This window comes from Coregonus lavaretus, assembly GCF_964263955.1.
Source record: "Coregonus lavaretus genome assembly, chromosome: 10".
NCBI classification, from domain to species: domain Eukaryota; kingdom Metazoa; phylum Chordata; class Actinopteri; order Salmoniformes; family Salmonidae; genus Coregonus; species Coregonus lavaretus.
The window spans coordinates 52,047,214-52,068,637 of record NC_139997.1 but is presented as its reverse complement, the minus strand read 5'-3'; the positions used below and the strand labels follow the sequence as shown (position 1 = coordinate 52,068,637).

Sequence of the window (21,424 nt, the reverse complement as noted above, 5' to 3'; positions counted from 1 at the left end):
TACTTCCGACAGTTAGCTACAGCTACACGCTCATTTAAATAGGCCTACACAACAACTATCCTACACATTAATTATGAAAAGCATAAGATGACATATAAGCTCAATAATTTATAGATGCAATGCAATGTCCTGACATAAACTTGATAATAACGACAGTAATAACACACATATGACGTTTGCTCTTCATGAGAATTCCTATCAACCTGCTGCAAAAGCACCTATCGCTCTCCTATATCTCTATTATGTATACCTTGTCCAACATTTTAAATAACATAACAAATCAATAGAAACAAAGCAGTCTTACCGTGTAATTAACCTCCACAATGTATTAAGGCCTAAGGTTTTTAAAACCGTATCCATGGCCCTGGGCTTTTTCTCCGCTACTGCTCAGCATCAGCAGCCGACGTACAATGAGTGCGATGATGCTACGAGACCCCGCCCTCCTTCTCTTGCAGCGAAAATGAGCTCTCGTCACCGTCTTTAGTACCAGGAACTGCAGTCTCTGCGCCGCCATCCTGTGGGCTGCGGCTATACCCGAAGAGAAGGCAATTACTCTCTATTTCTTTCTTCTTTTCAGCTCTCTATCCCCCGTTCACGGAAACGGTGTCAACCGCTCACAGACAAAGGAATGATAAGCAGCTAGAGTCTCGTTCGTTGCAGTGGAGGCAGCCATCACAGTCGTGGCAAATACACAATATAAATGTCTAGGCTAGGGTAGGCCTTAGATGGGGAGATTCCCTAAAAATACGCTACTTCGATACAGCTACGACTTTTTCGTAGCAGTTTAGGAGAATTTACGCAGCAGGTCAGAATAATTAGGTTAAGGTTAGGAAACGGGTTAGGGTTAGCGAAAATGCTCTCCTAACCTAACCTGTTACAAATAGTCACTTTGAAGTGGCGTGTTTTTAAGGAGTACCTTAGCTGGGTTTCTCCACTACACCATATGTACATCTCGGTGGCGGAGTGTACCTCTGGCACATAGCTTAAGAGGACAAACATACAGTGCATTCGGGAGACCCCTTGACCTTTTCTACATTTTGTTATGTTACAGCCTTATTCTAAAATGGATTAAATAGTCCCCCCCCGATCAATCTACACACAATACCCCATAATGACAAAGCAAAAACAGGTTTTTAGAAATGTTTGCAAATGTATTAAAAATAAAAAACGGAAATATATTACATTTACATAAGTATTCAGATCCTTTACTCAGTACTTTGTTGAAGCACCTTTGGCAGCGATTACAGTCTTGAGTCTTCTTGGGTATGACGCTACAAACTTGGCACACCTGTATTTGGGGAGTTTCTCCCATTCTTCTCTGCAGATCCTCTCAAGCTCTGTCAGGTTGGATGGGGAGCGTTGCTGCACAGCTATTTTCAGGTCTCTCCAGCGATGTTCGATCAGGTTTAAGTCCGGGCTCTGGCTGGGCCACTTAAGGACATTCAGAGACTTCATTCTGCCACCACCATGCTTCACCGTAGGGATTGTGCCAGGTTTCCTCCAGACGTGACGCTTGGCATTTAGGCCAAAGAGTTCAATCTTGGTTTCATCAGACCAGAGAATCTTGTTTCTCATGGTCTGAGAGTCTTTAGGTGCCTTTTGGCAAACTCCAAGCAGGCTGCCATCTGCCTTTTACTGAGGAGTGGCTTCCGTCTAGCCACCCTACCATAAAGGCCTGATTGGTGGAGTGCTGCAGTGATGGTTGTCCTTCTGGAAGGTTCTCCATCTCCACAGAGGAACTCTAGAGCTCTATCAGAGTGACCATCGGGTTCTTGGTCACCACCCTAACCAAGGCCCTTCTCCCCCGATTGCTCAGTTTGGCCAGGCGGCCAGCTCTAGAAAGAGTCTTGGTGATTCCACATTTCTTCCATTTAAGAATGATGGAGGCCGCTGTGTTCTTGGCGACCTTCAATGCTGCAGAAATGTTTTGGTAATCTTCCCCAGATCTGTGCCTCGACACAATCCTGTCTCAGAGCTCTACGGACAATTCCTTCGACCTCATGGCTTGGTTTTTGCTCTGACATGCAATGCCAACTGTGGCTTTGACTGCCTTCTTCCGGACGTCGGACGTGTTTTTCTCTGGCTGGAGGTAAGTAGGTAAGTAGGGGTAAGCTACATGTAGTGTTGAGTAAAGCTTAACCATGTATTAGATCGTAGGTAGGTAGTTAGCTGTAGTTAGGTATTGTATTTATTGTAGGTTAGTATTGTTGTTATTGTAGCTTTCCGTGGGTAATTTGTGGGTTAGTTTCGAGGCATGAGGCTAGCTAGCTAGCGGGTAGCTATTGGTAACGATTAGCAACGCTGGAGAGCTGGTTCCAACGGTAATGTACTCCTACCCAACGTTTAACTTTTGCTTAACCATGTATTAGATCGTAGGTAGGTAGCTAGCTGTAGTTAGGTATTGAATTTATTGTAGGTTAGTATTGTGGTTGTAGTAGCTTTCCATAGGTAATTGTGGACTAGTATCGAGGCACGAGGCTAGCTAGCTAGCGGGTAGCTATTGGTAACGATTAGCAACGCTGGAGAGCTGGTTCCAACGTTTAATTATTATTATTATTATTTTTTTTTTTTTTTTTTTTTGCTGCGTTGTGAAGGGAACTCGACACGGACTTGAATTGTCTGTTTGGTGTGCTGACACACTCTTGGCAGTTTGTTGTGGCCAGGTGTTGATGCTAAGTTGTGTGTTAATGGATGCTAGCTTGCAGGTTGGCTACGGCGTCATAGCTAGGCTTCGTGGGTTGTTGTGGGTAGTTACTGTGTCTTGGCAGTGTCCTCGGCCGTGCCAGCTGTAGCACGAAGCTAGCTAGCTAGCCGTTCTTCAAACAGAGTCGACACAGTGGCCATTGCTAGCTACCCAACATGACCATTTGGCTGTACTGTAGTAGCTAACCACAATTTACTTGTCCTAGCTAGCCAACGTCTAATCATTGCTGCGTCATATAAGGAACTTGACACAGACACGAATGATCTGTTTAGTGTGATATCACAATATTGGTGGTTTGTTGTGACCAAGTGTTGGCGCTAAACGGTGTGTTATTGTTATTGGATGCTAGTCTGCTAGTTGGCTATGGAGTCATAGTAGGCTAGCTGAACAAAGTGGGTTGAGTCTACTCCTTTAAACATTGAACCGCTGTGGTTCACAACAATTCTGATTTCCAAAGGCGGAAGTTGGGAGAGTTTTTGTTCGGGTGGTTCAGTGAAACAATTTTAGTTTCCGAGCTAGAAGATTTGGTGAGGGAGGCCCTGCTCTCTCCACTCCCAGATGCTTAGCCCATTTCATTCCGATCTCCTCTGCATTTTTGTAGCCATTTGCTACAGCCTGTCAACTATGCCTCTGCCTATCCCTGTTCTCTCCTCTCTGCACAGGCTACACAAACGCACCACACCGCGTGGCTGCTGCCTCTCCAATTTGGTGGTCCCTGCACGCACCACCCACGTGGAGTTCCAGGTCGCAGGCAGCCTCTGGAACTGCCGTTCTGCTGCCAACAAAGCTGACTTCATCCCAGCCTATGCCAACCTCCAGTCCCTCGACTTCCTGGCGCTGACGGAAACATGGATCACCACTGAAAACACCGCTACTCCTACTGCTCTCTCCTCGTCTGACCATGTGTTCTCGCATACCCCGAGAGCATCTGGTCAGAGGGGTGGTGGTACAGGAATCCTCATCTCTCCCAAGTGGACATTCTCAATTTTTCCCCTAACCCATCTGTCTATCTCCTCATTTGAATTCCATGCTGTCACAGTCACTAGCCCATTTAAGCTTAATATCCTTGTCATCTATCGCCCTCCAGGTTCCCTTGGAGAGTTCATCAATGAGCTTGACGCCTTGATAAGTTCCTTCCCTGAGGATGGCTCACCCCTCACAGTTTTGGGGGATTTCAACCTCCCTATGTCCACATTTGACTCATTTCTCTCTGCCTCCTTCTTTCCACTCCTCTCCTCTTTTGACCTCACCCTCTCACCGTCCCCCCCTACTCACAAGGCAGGCAATACGCTTGACCTCATCTTCACTAGATGCTGCTCCTCTACTAATCTCACTGCAACTCCCCTCCAAGTCTCCGACCACTACTTTGTTTCCTTTTCTCTCTCACTCTCCTCCCACACTACTCACTCTGCCCCTACACAGATGGTAATGCGCCGCCGCAACCTTCGCTCTCTCTCTCCCACTACTCTCTCCTCTTCCATCCTATCATCTCTTCCCTCTGCTCAATCCTTCTCCCTCCAATCTCCTGATTCTGCCTCCTCAACCCTCCTCTCCTCCCTTTCTGCATCCTTTGACTCTCTGTGTCCCCTATCCTCACGGCCGGCTCGGTCCTCCCCTCCAGCTCCGTGGCTTGATGACTCATTGCGAGCTCACAGAACAGAGCTCCGGGCAGCGGAGCGGAAATGGAAGAAAACTAAATTCCCTGCCGACCTGGCATCTTTTCACTCCCTCCTCTCTACATTTTCTTCATCTGTTTCTGCTGCTAAGGCCACCTTCTACCACTCTAAATTCCAAGCATCTGCCTCTAACCCTAGGAAGCTCTTTGCCACATTTTCCTCCCTCCTGAATCCTCCCCCCCCCCTCCCCCCCTCCTCTCTCTCTGTGGATGACTTCGTCAACCACTTTGAAAAGAAGGTTGACGACATCCGATCCTTGTTTGTTAAGCCTAATGACACTGCTGGTCCTGCTCACACTGCCCTACCCTATGCTTTGACTTCTTTCTCCCCTCTCTCTCCAGATAAGATCCTGCGACTTGTGACTGCAGGCCGCCCAACAACCTGCCCGCTTGACCCCATCCCCTCCTCCCTTCTCCAGACCATCTCCGGTGACCTTCTCCCCTACCTCACCTCGCTGATCAACTCATCCTTGACCGCTGGCCATGTCCCTTCCGTCTTCAAGAGAGCGAGAGTTACTCCCCTTCTCAAAAAACCAACACTCGACCCCACTGATGTCAACAACTACAGACCAGTATCCCTTCTTTCTTTTCTTTCCAAAACTATTGAGCGTGCCGTCTTTAGCCAACTCTCTTGCTATCTCTCTCAGAATGACCTTCTTGATCCAAACCAATCAGGTTTCAGGACTGGTCATTCAACTGAGACTGCTCTTCTCTGTGTCACAGAGACTCTCCGCACTGCTAAAGCTAACTCTCTCTCCTCTGCTCTTGTCCTTCTAGATCTGTCTGCTGCCTTTGATACTGTGAACCATCAGATCCTCCTCTCCACCCTCTCCGAAATGGGCATCTCCGGCGCGGCTCACTCCTGGATTGCGTCCTACCTGACCGGTCGCTCCTACCAAGTGGCGTGGCGGGAAGCTGTCTCCGCACCACGTGCTCTCACCACTGGTGTCCCCCAGGGATCGGTTTTGGGCCCTCTCCTTTTCTCCCTATACACCAAGTCACTTGGCTCTGTCATATCCTCACATGGCCTTTCCTATCATTGCTACGCTGACGATACACAACTAATCTTCTCCTTTCCCCCTTCTGATCACCAGGTGGCGAATCGCATCTCTGCATGTCTGGCAGACATATCAGTATGGATGACGGATCACCACCTCAAGCTGAACCCTGGCAAGACGGAGCTGCTCTTCCTCCCCGGGAAGGACTGCCCGTTCCATGATCTCGCCATCACGGTAGACAACTCCGCTGTGTCCTCCTCCCAGAGTGCGAAGAGCCTAGGCGTGACCCTGGACAACACCCTGTCGTTCTCCGCCAACATCAAGGCGGTGACCCGCTCCTGCAGGTTCATGCTCTACAACATTCGGAGAGTGCGACCCTGCCTTACACAGGAAGCGGCGCAGGTCCTGGTCCAGGCACTTGTCATCTCCCGTCTGGACTACTGCAACTCGCTGTTGGCTGGGCTCCCTGCCTGTGCCATTAAACCCCTACAACTCATCCAGAATGCCGCAGCCCGTCTGGTGTTCAACCTTCCCAAGTTCTCTCACGTCACCCCCCTCCTCCGCACACTCCACTGGCTTCCAATTGAAGCTCGCATCCGCTACAAGACCATGGTGCTTGCCTTTGGAGCAGTGAGGGGAACGGCACCCCTGTACCTTCAGGCTCTGATCAGTCCCTACACCCAAACGAGGACATTGCGTTCATCCACCTCTGGCCTGCTGGCTCCCCTTCCTCTGCGGAAGCACAGCTCCCCCTCAGCCCAGTCAAAACTGTTCGCTGCTCTGGCACCCCAATGGTGGAACAAGCTCCCTCACGACGCCAGGACAGCGGAGTCACTCACCACCTTCCGGAGACATTTGAAACCCCACCTCTTTAAGGAATACCTGGGATAGGCTAAAGTATTCCTTCTAACCCCCCCCCCCCCCCCCCAAATTGTAAAGTGGTTATCCCACTGGCTATAGGGTGAACGCACCAATTTGTGAGTCGCTCTGGCTAAGAGCGTCTGCTAAATGACGTTAATGTGCCCTTGAGCAAGGCACTTAACCCTAATTGCTCCTGTAAGTCGCTCTGGTTAAGAGCGTCTGCTAAATGACTAAAATGTAAATGTAAATGTAATCTTATATAGACAGGTGTGTGCCTTTCCAAATCATGTCCAATCAATTGAATTTACCACAGGTGGACTCCAATCAAGTTTTAGAAACATCTCAAGGATGATCAATGGAAACAGGATGCACCTGAGCTCAATTTCGAGTCTCATAGCAAAGGGTCTGAATACTTATGTAAATAAGGTATTTATGTTTTAAAATAATAATAAATATGCACAAAAAAAATACTGTTTTCACATTGTCATTATGGGGTATTATGTGTAGATTGCTGTGGATAAAAATATATATTTTTTTTAGAATAAGGCTGTAACATAACAAAATGTGGAAAAAGTCAAAGGGTCTGAATACTTTCCAAAGGCACTGTATGGTAAAGCCTCAACCCTTGGCTACCTCTTCCAATTCAAATGAGCTAGAAAAAAGTGAATAATGACAACATTTGTATTGTTTTGTGTGACTACAGTGCCACCGATAAAATACAAAAATAGAGACATGTTCTAATTGAGCGAGGCGTCAAAGAGGACAACCTGCCCGCCCGGCTTCGGTTGGGTCATTATAATTAAAAACAATGCATTCTTAAATAAATCACAAACACGTTAAAACCTTGGTAGGAGCATTGTTAAATCTCCGAGCTGTATCCCAAAACCATCGTTATTAATGTTGCACTTGAAAATGCTCCCGCATCACTTTATACAAAGAAGATCTCCGCTAAACATAGAATCACATGGTTTATCCCCCTCTCTGTGATGCAGATAACATCAGAACAAAGTTGACTACAATTATGAAGTTGCCAATGTCTTTGCAATTTATACAAACCAGTGACATATAACAAATGCTTCAAATTAAAACCGAGATGACTGCATAAAAATATAAATAGAGTAGGCTATAGGCCTATTTCAATCATATTGAAATACATTTTCATATTCTATTTTGCTACTTGTTGGCTACTGTCTGTAGGCTAATTTGTCTCAATATAAACTACATGGGCATTAATATGGAGTTGGTCCCCCCTTTGCTGCTATAACAGCCTCCACTCTTCTAGGAAGGCTTTCCACTAGATGTTGAAACATTGCTGCGGAGACTTGCTTCCATTCACCCACAAGAGCATTAGTGAGGTCGGGCACTGATGTTAGGCGATTAGGCCTGGCACGCAGTCGGCGTTTCAATTCATCCCATAGGTGTTCGATGGGGTTGAGGTCAGGGCTCTGTGCAGGCCAGACAAGTTCTTAGTCTCTCCTTCACAGCGGGGGGCGAGAATGCGCCGTGAAGTCTCAGAGAAAGATGTACATCTCTGGTGCGTCAAAAGCACATGCAAAAAATATGTTTGTTTGTGCTTAGTCTTTACTTCGGCAGTGGCGCCATCCAGAAACAGCCACCCTCTTCACCCACACACACGTTGTCTGATTTTAGTTTGACGTTTGTCTATACAGAGTGATGTGGAGAACACATAGACTCAGAGTCATGTATAGCATCTCTGAATGCAGCCTTTACCTGCACTGCAATGCATCACTGGGACATTGTGCCCATTTTGTAACCTGGTCCCAAATCTGTTAGTGCTCTTGTTAACTCCATTGCTGTCATTGTCATGCCAAAAATTCCATTAGGCAAGAGAGCAGAAACAGACTGGCACCCAGGCAACCCATTTTGTCGAACAAATTAAGGCAACAATAGATATGTGTGGGAATTTATGTATTGTAAAACAGAAAATCAGAATTGACCTCATATATATCTCAGTGGATTATATTATATGACAAACTAATATCTGGGTTTACACAGCACATATGAGATCAGAAAATTGAACTTTTCAGACTTTTTTTATAGTAGCACCTCCTCTACATTAGTTTTTACCTCTTCTATTCTCCCTTTGTTTATTTGTGTGCACACGTGTGTGTGTGTGTGTGTGTGTGTGTGTGTGTGTGTGTGTGTGTGTGTGTGTGTGTGTGTGTGTGTGTGTGTGTGTGTGTGTGTGTGTATGTGCTGCAGATTAAATGGATGCTAAAATCAAAACAGCAAGCAAAATATATTCTGTAGTATGATTCTTGGTCCAAATATTTTATTACTCTGTCTTCTACAATGTATTTGTATTTTAAATTGAGAATGCAGATCTTGCAGAGATGTTGAGACACATTTCAATGTTTATCAAATCAATCACGTAAACTACTCTATGGACTACCTGCAAACCATATAATCCTTGACAATTAATGTCAAAAATAACTAAGTGGCACAAGGTTAAAATGTCAGCTTGGTATTGTTGACATCTTGTCCTGCTTCACTGCACAAACACTTGAAAGGTGCTTTTTGTGGGATTCACTGGGTCCCTCCCCCAGGTGGCCAGCTGAGGCCAAGGAGAGTAACAATGATAAAATGTGCAGGAATGTGTAGGTAAGCTGTGGGGAGAATCCATCCTGCCTCCAGTCTCAGTCCATCTGGGACAAAGAGCATCTTCTCCTAAACTCCTGTCCATGGGCCCGTACCCATTTATTGGCAACTAAAACCAGGGAAGAAATAAGAGTCAAGTTCTGTGCATTTCGTTTTTGTGTATCTCTAATTCACTATTTATATTATTTAATTATCTTATCACTTTATACCATTTTCACTTTATTATGTACTGATCAGCTGATAGGCTATGTTGTTTTCCCGTCTGACTGTAATGCTGATGTTATGGCTCAAGTCTTCCGGTACCCTACCGCTTTAAAGTCCCATCAATGCACTCCACTTACTAAACCCTTGTCTTACATTATAAAAAATACATTGAACCTTAATTCAGCAAATGTTTATTTTATTTGAATACTTTTATTTTGATTATTACATCTCAATATGCTTTTTAATGATTCTGTTGATATTATATGGATTATTATGTCTTAATTTAAATAAAATTGCTATAATATGTGATGAGATTTTGTCTTTTGTCATTACAAAAAAACGTTTTTCTATGTAATTGTCCATACTATGAAGCATAGGTGTTGATGGGAACTTACCCCATTTATTGCCCACAAACACAGGGCATGCAGCATGTAGGGTCCTAGCATCCTCCTCTCCATTCTGCAAAAGGTTGTACCACAGCACCGCTGAACCCTATAGCAGATGACACAGGTAACAATGAGTTCACGCATATACCTCAATCCAGATCTACAAGCACTACTCATGTTTTACTGGCTTAGGGCAAGGATGCACAGCTCCAGTGCTCATTAAGGACCACCTATAGTGTATGAGACTGATTTTTACCTGAGAAACCAGGTATGTGCAACCAGTTAAGTGCCAGGGAAAACCATAAAGCAGCAGAACTGCGGGCCTGAGTTGTGCATCGCTGGCGTTTGGACAACGCACACGGACACCTATAGTGTTTAACGTTGCTGTCACTACCCATATAACCATGAATAATGATAATGATGAATCAACTTTGACTGTACCTTGTGTGGTCGTAGAACAGCGCCTATATCAGGGAACACAGTCGATCCACCCACTTCCACATCACTCATCTGGCATAGATCAGAGGAGGGAGACATTATGTACAACACAGTCACGTTTCATTACTGTGTTACATTTTAACCAGAGATATCGATATACAGCAGTCTTACATAGATTAAGATGGTTGCGATCCTGCCACCCCTCGTCATGTAGTCTGTGTCATTGGTCAGCTGTGGAGCATAAGAATATTACTTAATATGCTTGTTGAACAAATAACACATACCATTGTCAAATTATGTTAATGTTTACCTTGTAGTCGAAGTGTGGTTCATATTGGCCCCCAATCCCATAATTTGCAACCTGGAAAAACTGGCATTTGAGACATTCAAAAAATTCAACACCCTAATCCCTTAACCCTAACCTTATCCTCCAGCCAACACCCAGGCTTAACCCTGAGCTCTGCCTCTAGCTGTCGCCTACCTGGAGCATCTCTGCTGCCTTCATGTCCAGCCCAGTCAGGTCAGCCATTCTCTGGGTAACACGGGAAATGACAGGGTTGTCCTCATCAGCCAGCCAAGCACTGGCCACACAACACAAAGGGTTTAGACAAAGTCATAGGGTCACATATCGTCAGAGGGTATCACGGAATCTTTGGTCTATGATTGATCCTGATTGTCAAGCTTTGCAAGTGGAATTTGCAAAAATAGAGGATGTATAGAAAACAAACAGAGAAAGGCTTTATGGTGTATAAGTAGCTATTCAAATAGAAGTTCCGCATTACCACATCCTGTCTGCTTAATGAATAATGTGTTTCAATACGCTAATAAAAATGCAAAATTTTATAACAACATAAAAATAACCTACCTTTTAGCCACACGGGTTTCAGTTGAAAATCTTTCCCCTGTGACATGGTCTGACACCTTTGCTCTGTCAAGCTTGGTCACAATGCACAACACAAAATTGAGTCCAAAATATAAACACACTTGTGAATATATTCTTAGTAGGTTAAAATCAAGCTACAGTACCTTTGATCTGGATAGGTTTTTTATGGTCTCAATCTCCCTTTCAGATACAAGGTCATGATATCGTATTATTAGTGGATGGTCCCATTCCTGCTCCTCTTTTATAGGGGCATAGATGAGCCGAGGATTGCCTCTACCAGTGCTGTACCTGCACCGCAATGTCTTCTGTCTCCTTTGGGTCTGATAAGCACAGACACAACATATTTTATTTATACACTCACAAGTACAGAATTCATGGAAAAGTTAATGTTGGCAGCTCAGAACCAAACATTGTGTGAGCGCTGACCTATGGCCAGCTTTGTTACGGATGTTAAGGAGAGACTATTCATTTCAATTCATAGTACGTTGCTATTTGTTATTGATTACGAGGGACTTGCCATTTTGATGCCCTCCCCTCTGCAAAGAGATTCGTATGAGGTTTCGCTTGCTTGTTTGATTAGTGTTAAGATGTCCACGGGTGCATCTGAGGGCAATGAGGGTGTTTGTGTCTGGCTCCCACACTGGATGCTCTCTCTCAGGGTTCTGTAGTAGGCCAGGTGCACCATGGTCTGCATGCTACTGGGGTCTAAGGGGAGGAAGTGTTTTGACAGACACACACTGTTATGTAGCACATCTTCGCTAACTCTCAAACTTGAGTCCAGATATCAAATTAACATGGTCAAATACTTCACAGGAAAAGAGGGCTCACTCTCTAGAGATGAATGATCAATGTGTTGTTTTTGAAACCATTGCATAAGAGAAACAACTGCTCCTTTATGTAACATAGGCCACATACCCAGCTCCTGCAACTGTTGCATTAGCTCCAATGCTAGAGGCAGATTGCCCATCTGAAAGGCTAGGGGACCCAGGTAGGTCAGAACCTCTCTCCTGGTCACCAGGGCTGGGATGCCCTCCTCCAGCTGCCTGAAGGTCTCCTGGAGCCAGAGCAGGGCATACTGGGACTTGTGGTTCTGCAGGGCCACCATGGCAATGTGGAAGGACTCATCTGGATCCAAGAGCGGCACATTTACCTGGCCTGTGAAGCAAAGCAAATAATGCTACATTTTATTTGTACATTTCATTTGTAGAGACAGAAATCACAAAGCTCTGAACACAGCAACAACCTTAAAAAATGTATGAAAAATTATATGTATTTTATTTGAAAGGATAGAGGAGAGATACTGAACAAGAAACATAGACTATTGGAGGCAACAAAAGACTAAATGGTAGAACTTTTAAAACGTAACCCCTGTAGGTCTAAGCCCTTAAATCGCAATATCTACTAAGCTAACGTGTGGAATTGTTTTAAGATGGTCATAAAATGTATCATTTAGCCATTTGATTTGGAATTTTAGGACCCCTATAAGGTTTTTTTGTTGCGACATTGCTTTTGTCGAATAAACCTGGGTCAATGGAAACCTGCCTACTGTCTTGAGAGTGAGAGTCTCCCCTTTCCATATTGGTTACATAATCATTTGTAGCTCACATGGTTCGGATTTTACAGATTATTTGGTGAGGAGTTTCTTGACCGAATTCTCTCATGTGTAGAAAAAGGCCGCTTTCACAAGCCCCATGTTATGGAATAGGAGCAAACGTTATTTGAAAGAAGGGATTGAGCTGCAGCCACTAGAAGAAACTGCAAATATCTAGCATAAACACACGGGTGCGTCAATCGACTCTAGGGGGGTTTAACATTGGACCACAAGGACATTTAGACGAAGGCCAGTAGGTAAAAATGAGTCTTTAGCCCAGACTGAAGGTTGTGATGGTCTGGACCGTGTGGAGGTTGAAGTGGGGGTGGAGGGGAAGCTCATTCCACAGCTGGGGGGCAGAAAGGGCAGAACGCTAGGTAACCCATCATTTTTAGGCGGGTTTTAGGGACAGACAGTCTTTGATCTATGAACCGGAGTAATATTTGGGGATGAGGGCAGTGTTGCCATGTTCGTAATTTTCCTGAAATTGGGCTACTTTGAAAACGATTTTGCGGGTGAAAATGGATTTGTCGCGGGTTGCGGGTTTTTGGCCTATTTCGAAGTTGCACCGCGGCCGCCATGACATTTCTCTTAGATATACATATATATCACTGTGACCTGCTGCTGCTGACTGTCAGGCAGGGAGGCAGGCTGGTGCTGAGTGAGTGAGTGTTGGAGAGGGCCGTAGGGGTGTGTGTGTGTGTGTGTGCGCCCGCGCGCGTGTGTGTGTGTGTGCGCGCATTACATAAATTCCAAGGTGGTTTAAACTGCATTCCAATGTTGACTGCTTAAAGAAAACGGTATCAAGCGAAGTGTTTTATGCATGCTCAGTTCTTGGGTCTCGGAGGCTGCCGGAGTGGAAATTTGAAATGGAATTTATGGAACTCCCTCGCGTGGTTCTTTTTGATACAATAGATATGTTGAAATGAAATGATATCACTGGAGTCATTGCAAATTCATTTGTGCCACTTGTGTAACCTACCTGGAGCTGGCGGCAAACCAGTTTAATAAATAGCCTATAACTTCAGTTTATTGTTGTTGTAGCCTTGTGTTAATATGCAATTATTAATGGTCATGTTTAGTTAATTCAATTGGAAATTATCAAAGCTCTTTCGCAATTGCCGATCAGTTGTTAGAACGCGTTAGATTGACAGTAACAGTAGTCAGATTAGGCTACAGGTAAAACAAATTCTAAAAAATAAACACTGGCTGTTGTTGACAAGCATATTCAGTTCATATACATATTATTAATATTTAATTCAGTGATTGAAATTATGACCCCATCCTCAGTAGCCTATTCCAGCAGGCTATTGGGAAACACAAGCACCTCTTAATCGCCTCGCTATTCATGTTGAATAAATTAGTGTGTTAATTTGAACTAAGCAAGCTGCTAAATCGTTCAGTTTACATATTGCCTACATCTTGTCTAGGCTACTGTAGACTATCTGAAATGAGATGTAGGCCTATCAGGGGCTATATGCTTCCTGACTTTATCCAAGCAAACCATGGCAACATTGAATTACAATCATAATCCCAGATTTTAGTCTGTAGCCTATGCCTATTGAAATGACAAGTAAATCTCGCAAATGGGCCATTTGTAGTCTTAACATTTGGCACATAATAACAGCACAATTGGCAGAAAATAGCCTAACATTTGTTTTTTATGTTCATCCAAGTTTTCGAGATCCTCTGTCCAATTTTCAGCACTCACCTATCGGATATATCTATAGTTATGCACATGCGCAAAGAGGGTTTATTTACAATTAGAAACCTGGTTCAAGCCCTGAATGCTGATTGGCTGAAAGCCGTGGTATATCAGGCCATATACCACGGATATGAAAAACATTACCTTTTACTGTTGTAATTATGTTGGTAAACAGTTTATAATCGCAATAAAGCACCCCCAGGGTCTGCGGTATATGGCCCATTTTGGGCTCCCGAGTGGCGCAGCGGTCTAAGGCACTGCATCTCAGTGCTTGAGGCGTCACTACAGACCCCCTGGTTCGATTCCAGGCTGTATCACAACTGGCCGTGATTGGGAGTCCCATAGAGCGGCGCACAATTGGCCCAGCGTCGTCCGGGTTTGGCCGGTGTAGGCCGTCATTGTAAATAATAATTTGTTCTTAACTGACTTGCCTAGTTAAATAAAAGTTAATTTAAAAAATATATATATATACCACAGCTAACGGCTGTATCCAGGCACTCTGCATTGCGTAATGCTTAAGAACAGCCCAGAGCCGTGGTATTTTGGCCATATACCATACCTCCTGATCTGGCGAGTTTAATGAATGCGAATTATCTTTTCTCTTGCCACATATTCAAATTCCTTTATTACGTCATGTCATAGCTTGCAATAATTATTATTTTGAGGAAACCTGAATTTTGCTTCTAACATCATTACAAGTTACTATGATATTCCTTCTTAATTGGCTCGATAACATTATGGAAAAAAAAAAATATTGTATAAATATGGCAACTCCTCTCTTGCTGTGAAAAAAAACGGCTAGTTTTCAAGCCTTTTGGACAGGTTTTTAGCCTTCATTGGGCTAGGAATTTTAGCTTGACCTGGTAACCCTGGATGAGTGGCTTGCTGAGTTATTGTGGTCCAGAGCCATTGAGGGCAAAGAGGACTGTTGATTATTGTTTGTGATGTGTTTAGTCCAATGTTAGTTTAAAGGAAAGATATTACTCAAGTACTAAATATAGTTTTTTTTGCCCAATAAAGCACAAAAATGATTAATCTTACAGAAATCATCAAGCAATTGTGATCATTGAATGGTCAATTTAGGTATGTTGCTATTAAGAGAAAATGACTAGGAAAATGACTATTCTTAGGAGGCTTAAACTGCAATGGTGTGATTTACCAGAATGATTACACACTAAATGTTCGTAGATGTACAGTTCCCAGGTTAGTCTCACCTGACACATCTACTATAATGATTTGCATTTGCTGTTGTCTGTATATGTCCTGTAGACGCACGAGACCCAGTGCAACCCCATCCATGTCCTTCTCACTGGGGAGCCGCTGGGAGACCAGTGATACATTAGCCAGGAAATCTAGATGTATGGGAAAGGTTTAAACACGGCAGGGAGAAATGGAACAAGAATTAATGGACACTGGGTCTAGTCACTTTTAACACATTCATTTCCAAACATACGTAACTGGTTTAGTAATGGAGTTGTGTAAGGTTGAGTAAGGCTGCGTTCAAAATGCCACACTATTATTCCCTAGTGCACTACTTTTGACCAGAGCCCTAAAGTAGTGCACTATATTAGGAAGATGGTGCCATTTGGGACACACCTTGGGTCTTGTGGTCACACTTAATATTTTATGTCCAAGCATAACTGGTTTAGTAATGGTCTTGTGTAACCTTGAGTAAGTTTGATTACGGTTATTTAAGACACACTTATACAACCAATAGTTGTAATAAGGTGAACATAGATTAGATTACAAGCCTTGTAGATAATATCTGTGATTTAAAAAAATATAACTTTGTGGAGGACGCCCTATGTGAGGGGGATCCCTATACAATGGGATACATAAAGACTAACGAGGGGTATTAAAAGTTCCATAGAGGAGGCCTGTGGGATCTCCAGTGTAAAGTACAGTACAGTGTCAGGTCTCAGGCAGTGTGGGAGAGGTGCCATTCATCTTTTTTGGGAACAAGGATCCATACTGTGGGTCAGAATCAGCCACATTCACCCCTCTCTGTCTGTCTGAACAAAAGGTCAGAAGCACATGCTCAAACTGCATGCAGACCAAGTCAATAAGTCATGCCAGCACTCTTACATACAGTATATGTTCTTTATGTCCAAAGGGGAGGGGAGACCGCGAAAGGTTAATCTGCATCATCGATCCATAAAAACATGATGTTGTATTAACACGTACACGCACACACAAACTGAAAACAAAGATCATCCCCCCTAAATTCAAGGCTTAAATCAACAGTGGAAGTGTGTATATCTTGCAGATAGATACTATGTGGATACTGTATACATCTAATGATGTTAATTCAAATTCAAGATATTAGATCACTACCTTCAATATATGAAGAACATGTCTTGGCAACTTGCTCCACCATGTTCCACTCCTGCCTCAGTCTTCGCACCAGCTTGTATGCAGTGAAAGGGTTGCTGATGTGTTTTTCCAGGTCCTCTGGGAAGTCTCCAGAGGCATTTTCACAGGCTTCAAGAACACTGTGTTGGATTATTAGAAAATATGATTATCTGAGACCAGCAGAAGAGTATGTAGGAGCTGTGGCACCAGAAGCCACAAAAAAAATAAAAACTCCTAGATTACGGTTGGAAAATGATCATTTTCTTTCAACAGCCACATATTGTATCTACATGTCCACCTACCCTGGTGAAGACCAGAATGGGCCGAAACACACAGGCAACATTTTTTATTTTTTTTCAATCTAGGAGTATTCGTTATTTTTTTCTTTATTGCCAATAAGATCAATAAAACAATAAGAACTAATTGCAACTCTCTTTTTAGAGGACTTAGACTTAATTATTGTGCCAAAAGATATATCACTTTTAAGTGGAATCACAAGGACCCAGTTTCCCGCAATGGATAAATGAGGTTAATTGCTGAATATTATGTGACAGTGGAAGTGGAAATTTCACATAAACCCACTACCCTCTGCACTGTCACCTGTTGAATCGGTCTATGCATTGTTTCTGTGCTGTGATGTAATCTCTGAGGCTCTGGATTAGGCTCCGCTCAATGACAACCAGCTCCATCATGTGATCTGTCAGGAAGGGGAAAATGCCATTCCCCATGAATACCATCTGACGCTCATAGACACAGAGGTGCACATACACTAATAGTGAATCCTCTTTAATCACAAATCTGTGAATGACCTCAATCCTGACTATAAAGTATTGATTCAGTGAATGTGCATCTAAAAATTAATATGATAACTTTACCTGTAGAGGAGTAGAACTCAGTCTCTTCAGCACAGAAAGTCCAGCCTATCAGCAATAATAAAACCACACGTCGAAGACAATTTGCTTCCATTTCTTGGCTAGTCGCACAGCTCTAACCCTATTTCAGTAAAACTCCACATATACCCAATGTTGATGTAGAACCAGCAAATAAAATCTTATTCTTCTCAGATTCCAAGATGAGAGTCCAAAGCAGAAATCCTGTGGTAAGATACAACTACTATGTTCTGAAAGACACACTATTCCAAAGGCAGTCTAGAAGCCAAACATGTCCACGTCAATGAGTATGGTCAAACCCTTACATCTTGAGTGACTTGCGCCTACAGTTTTCATAAAGCACAGTCATGGCAATTAGAGCATCTTTTCATTCGCACTACTCTCAATTGAGTAACCTACTGTAACAGTTTAAGGCCACAGAATATGGTACAAGTAAGAGCGTGCTAGCCACATTGTCTTACAAATGCTGTAAACAAGAGATAGACAGAGGGATCAAAATGGCAGGAAGTTGTGCAAAACCATGTAGGCGCTAAACCCCTACTACTGTACCTCCCTGTTGGCGTATGTGTCATAACGCCTAAGTAGAAATGCATTTAGTTTAACTGAGTATTTAGCATTGAACTGAACCAGGTTTATGGAGATACCACCATGGACTACTGTTAATCCTTGTAATGACAGGTTGTGTACATGGCTTCATTTATGGTGAAACACCAGAAGACATAAAGCCATGCTTATGAATCATAGGCTGAGTCCCAAATGGCACCCTATTCCCTATATAGTGCACTACTTTTGGCCAGGGCCAGGTAGTGCAGAGATGTGGATGACCAACGTTGTGTAATACATGGGGAAAAACAACATCTGTAGCAACTCCCCCTATTTCGTAACTCTTACATGGAACTCTCTTACCCAACACGTGTATTCTGTTAGGGTGTCATCTGTTTGTCTCAAATGAACCACAAAGTGCACCCTCATCAACATACAAACCTGTCATGAGAGGATATCTAGGGAATGTTGACAGCAATTTGACATAATATCCAAACAAGGCTAAGGGAGTCTGCGCGTAGAGAGAAAAGTCTTTAAGAAAAGTATTTATGGGTGTGGACAGATAGTAAATTAGACTTGTGCGGTAACATTAACATTTCTTTCCTGTGTTCAGTCAATACTTAAATAGAAGCACATGGTAAGATGTCCCACAGTCATAGTAGGGTAAGTGCTAATTAGACGGTTATGGAACAAGGCAGTTTGGAGATATCATGGCAGAGAGGTGGGAATGAGACCTTTACGTGTAGGCCCACAGCTGATCTCATCTACAGTACATGGGTTCCCATATACAGTGGGGAAAAAAAGTATTTAGTCAGCCACCAATTGTGCAAGTTCTCCCACTTAAAAAGATGAGAGAGGCCTGTAATTTTCATCATAGGTACACGTCAACTATGACAGACAAATTGAGAAAAAAAATTCCAGAACATCACATTGTAGGATTTTTAATGAATTTATTTGCAAATTATGGTGGAAAATAAGTATTTGTTCACCTACAAACAAGCAAGATTTCTGGCTCTCACAGACCTGTAACTTCTTCTTTAAGAGGCTCCTCTGTCCTCCACTCGTTACCTGTATTAATGGCACCTGTTTGAACTTGTTATCAGTATGAAAGACACCTGTCCACAACCTCAAACAGTCACACTCCAAACTCCATTATGGCCAAGACCAAAGAGCTGTCAAAGGACACCAGAAACAAAATTGTAGACCTGCACCAGGCTGGGAAGACTGAATCTGCAATAGGTAAGCAGCTTGGTTTGAAGAAATCAACTGTGGGAGCAATTATTAGGAAATGGAAGACATACAAGACCACTGATAATCTCCCTCGATCTGGGGCTCCACGCAAGATCTCACCCCATGGGGTCAAAATGATCACAAGAACGGTGAGCAAAAATCCCAGAACCACACGGGGGACCTAGTGAATGACCTGCAGAGAGCTGGGACCAAAGTAACAAAGCCTACCATCAGTAACACACTACGCCGCCAGGGACTCAAATCCTGCAGTGCCAGACGTGTCCCCCTGCTTAAGCCAGTACATGTCCAGGTCCGTCTGAAGTTTGCTAGAGTGCATTTGGATGATCCAGAAGAGGATTGGGAGAATGTCATATGGTCAGATGAAACCAAAATAGAACTGTTTGGTAAAAACTCAACTCGTCGTGTTTGGAGGACAAAGAATGCTGAGTTGCATCCAAAGAACACCATACCTACTGTGAAGCATCGGGGTGGAAACATCATGCTTTGGGGCTGTTTTTCTGCAAAGGGACCAGGACGACTGATCCGTGTAAAGGAAAGAATGAATGGGGCCATGTATCGTGAGATTTTGAGTGAAAACCTCCTTCCATCAGCAAGGGCATTGAAGATGAAACGTGGCTGGGTCTTTCAGCATGACAATGATCCCAAACACACCGCCCGGGCAACGAAGGAGTGGCTTCGTAAGAAAACCTTGTGTGTGAAAACCTTGTGAGGACTTACAGAAAACGTTTGACCTGTGTCATTGCCAACAAAGGGTATATAACAAAGTATTGAGAAACTTTTGTTATTGACCAAATACTTATTTTCCACCATAATTTGCAAATAAATTCATAAAAAATCCTACAATGTGATTTTCTGGATTTTTATTTCTCAGTTTGTCTGTCATAGTTGACGTGTACCTATGATGAAAATTACCGGCCTCTCTCATCTTTTTAAGTGGGAGAACTTGCACAATTGGTGGCTGACTAAATACTTTTTTCCCCCACTGTACACTGAGTGTACCAAACATTAGGAACACCTGCTCTTTCCATGACATAGATTGACCAGGTGAATCCAGGTGAAAGCTATGATCCCTTATTGATGTCACTTGTTAAATCAAATAAAATCAGTGTAGATGAAGGGGAGGAGACAGGTTAAAGAAGGATTTTTAAGACTTGAGACAATTGAGACATGGATTGTGTATGTGTGCCAATGGGCAAGACAAAATATTTAAGTGGCTTTGAACGGGGTATGGCAGTAGTTGCCAGGCGCACCGGTTTGAGTGTGTCAAGAACTGCAACACTTCCAGGTTTTTTACGCTCAAAAGTTTCCCGGGTGTATTAAGAATGGTCTACCACCCAAAGGACATCGAGCCAACTTGACACAACTGTGGGAAGCATTGGAGTCAACATGGGCCAGCATACCTGTTGAAGGCTTTCGCCACCTTCGTCCATGCCCTGACGAATTGAGGCTGTTCTGAGGGCAAAAGCGGGTGCAACTCAAAATTAGGAAGGTGATCCTAATGTTTTGTACACTCAGTGTAGATCAAATGTTCAGACAAAACGAACCAAGATTCCAGGAAATATGAACATCAAATATTAAGGTACTGTGTCTCACAGGCAATATCAAAGTATATCAACACTGCTACTCACAGACACCAAAAACAGCACACATTGGCCCATAGGTGGTGCTGTAATATGCATTCAAAGTCTAAGGCTCAGCCCTGCCGCTCCGCTTGACATAAAATCACGAAACTTGGTATTTAAGTGTTTCTCATTATAAGGACGAAATTTGCCTCAAGGACCCATACGGTCCACCATATTGGATTTTTTTTCATCAAATCTTTTTCTCGTAAACCGAACATTCGATTGACTTGAAACTTAGAATGTATGTTAAAAAAGCTAAGCGATATCTCAAAAGATGAAAGAGAAAAAGGCAACTAGGTGGTTTTCTTGAATACTGGAACAATAACTTACTCAAAGTCAGGGAAAATGTTGACAACAACATTACTGTAATGAGTTACAGGGTAAAGGCTGAGATGTTACCAAATCGCAGTCTGCTCGGAAATGAGTCCCTGTCCATGAGTCCTTGTTCGAGAGCATCAAAACCGTGATGTAGCATGGGTCAATTGTGACTGACTGATCTACAAATAATATTGAGTAGTTATTTTGTAGGTGATTTGACTAGTCAGTCTTGACTCACCTTTAAAGTCGACTACAATGTTGAAAGCGCCCATAGCGTTTGGTCACGTTACCCTGCTCAGACATTGGATGCATCCACCAATGGTTGCGTACCAGGTCATCAACTGTGCTGTCGGACACCAGATTGCTATAACATATGGTACTTAA

General features: G+C 43.4%; 1 protein-coding gene across 1 annotated transcript; it reads right to left on the bottom strand.

Annotated features, from left to right (window-relative positions):
• Nucleotides 1–328: 328 nt before the first annotated feature.
• LOC311136379 (prolyl 4-hydroxylase subunit alpha-2-like) lies at nucleotides 329–11,917 on the bottom strand (the record flags this gene model as incomplete). The annotated part of the gene is made up of 9 exons (XM_084170477.1): nucleotides 11,684–11,917; nucleotides 11,286–11,473; nucleotides 11,057–11,088; nucleotides 10,367–10,466; nucleotides 10,196–10,246; nucleotides 10,057–10,116; nucleotides 9,889–9,957; nucleotides 9,457–9,553; nucleotides 329–528 (listed from the first exon to the last, which is right to left on the bottom strand). Exons 1-9 carry the CDS (start codon nucleotides 11,871–11,873, stop codon nucleotides 329–331), a joined length of 987 nt encoding a protein of 328 aa, XP_084026603.1. The 5' UTR covers nucleotides 11,874–11,917.
• Between the last annotated feature and the right edge of the window lie 9,507 nt (nucleotides 11,918–21,424).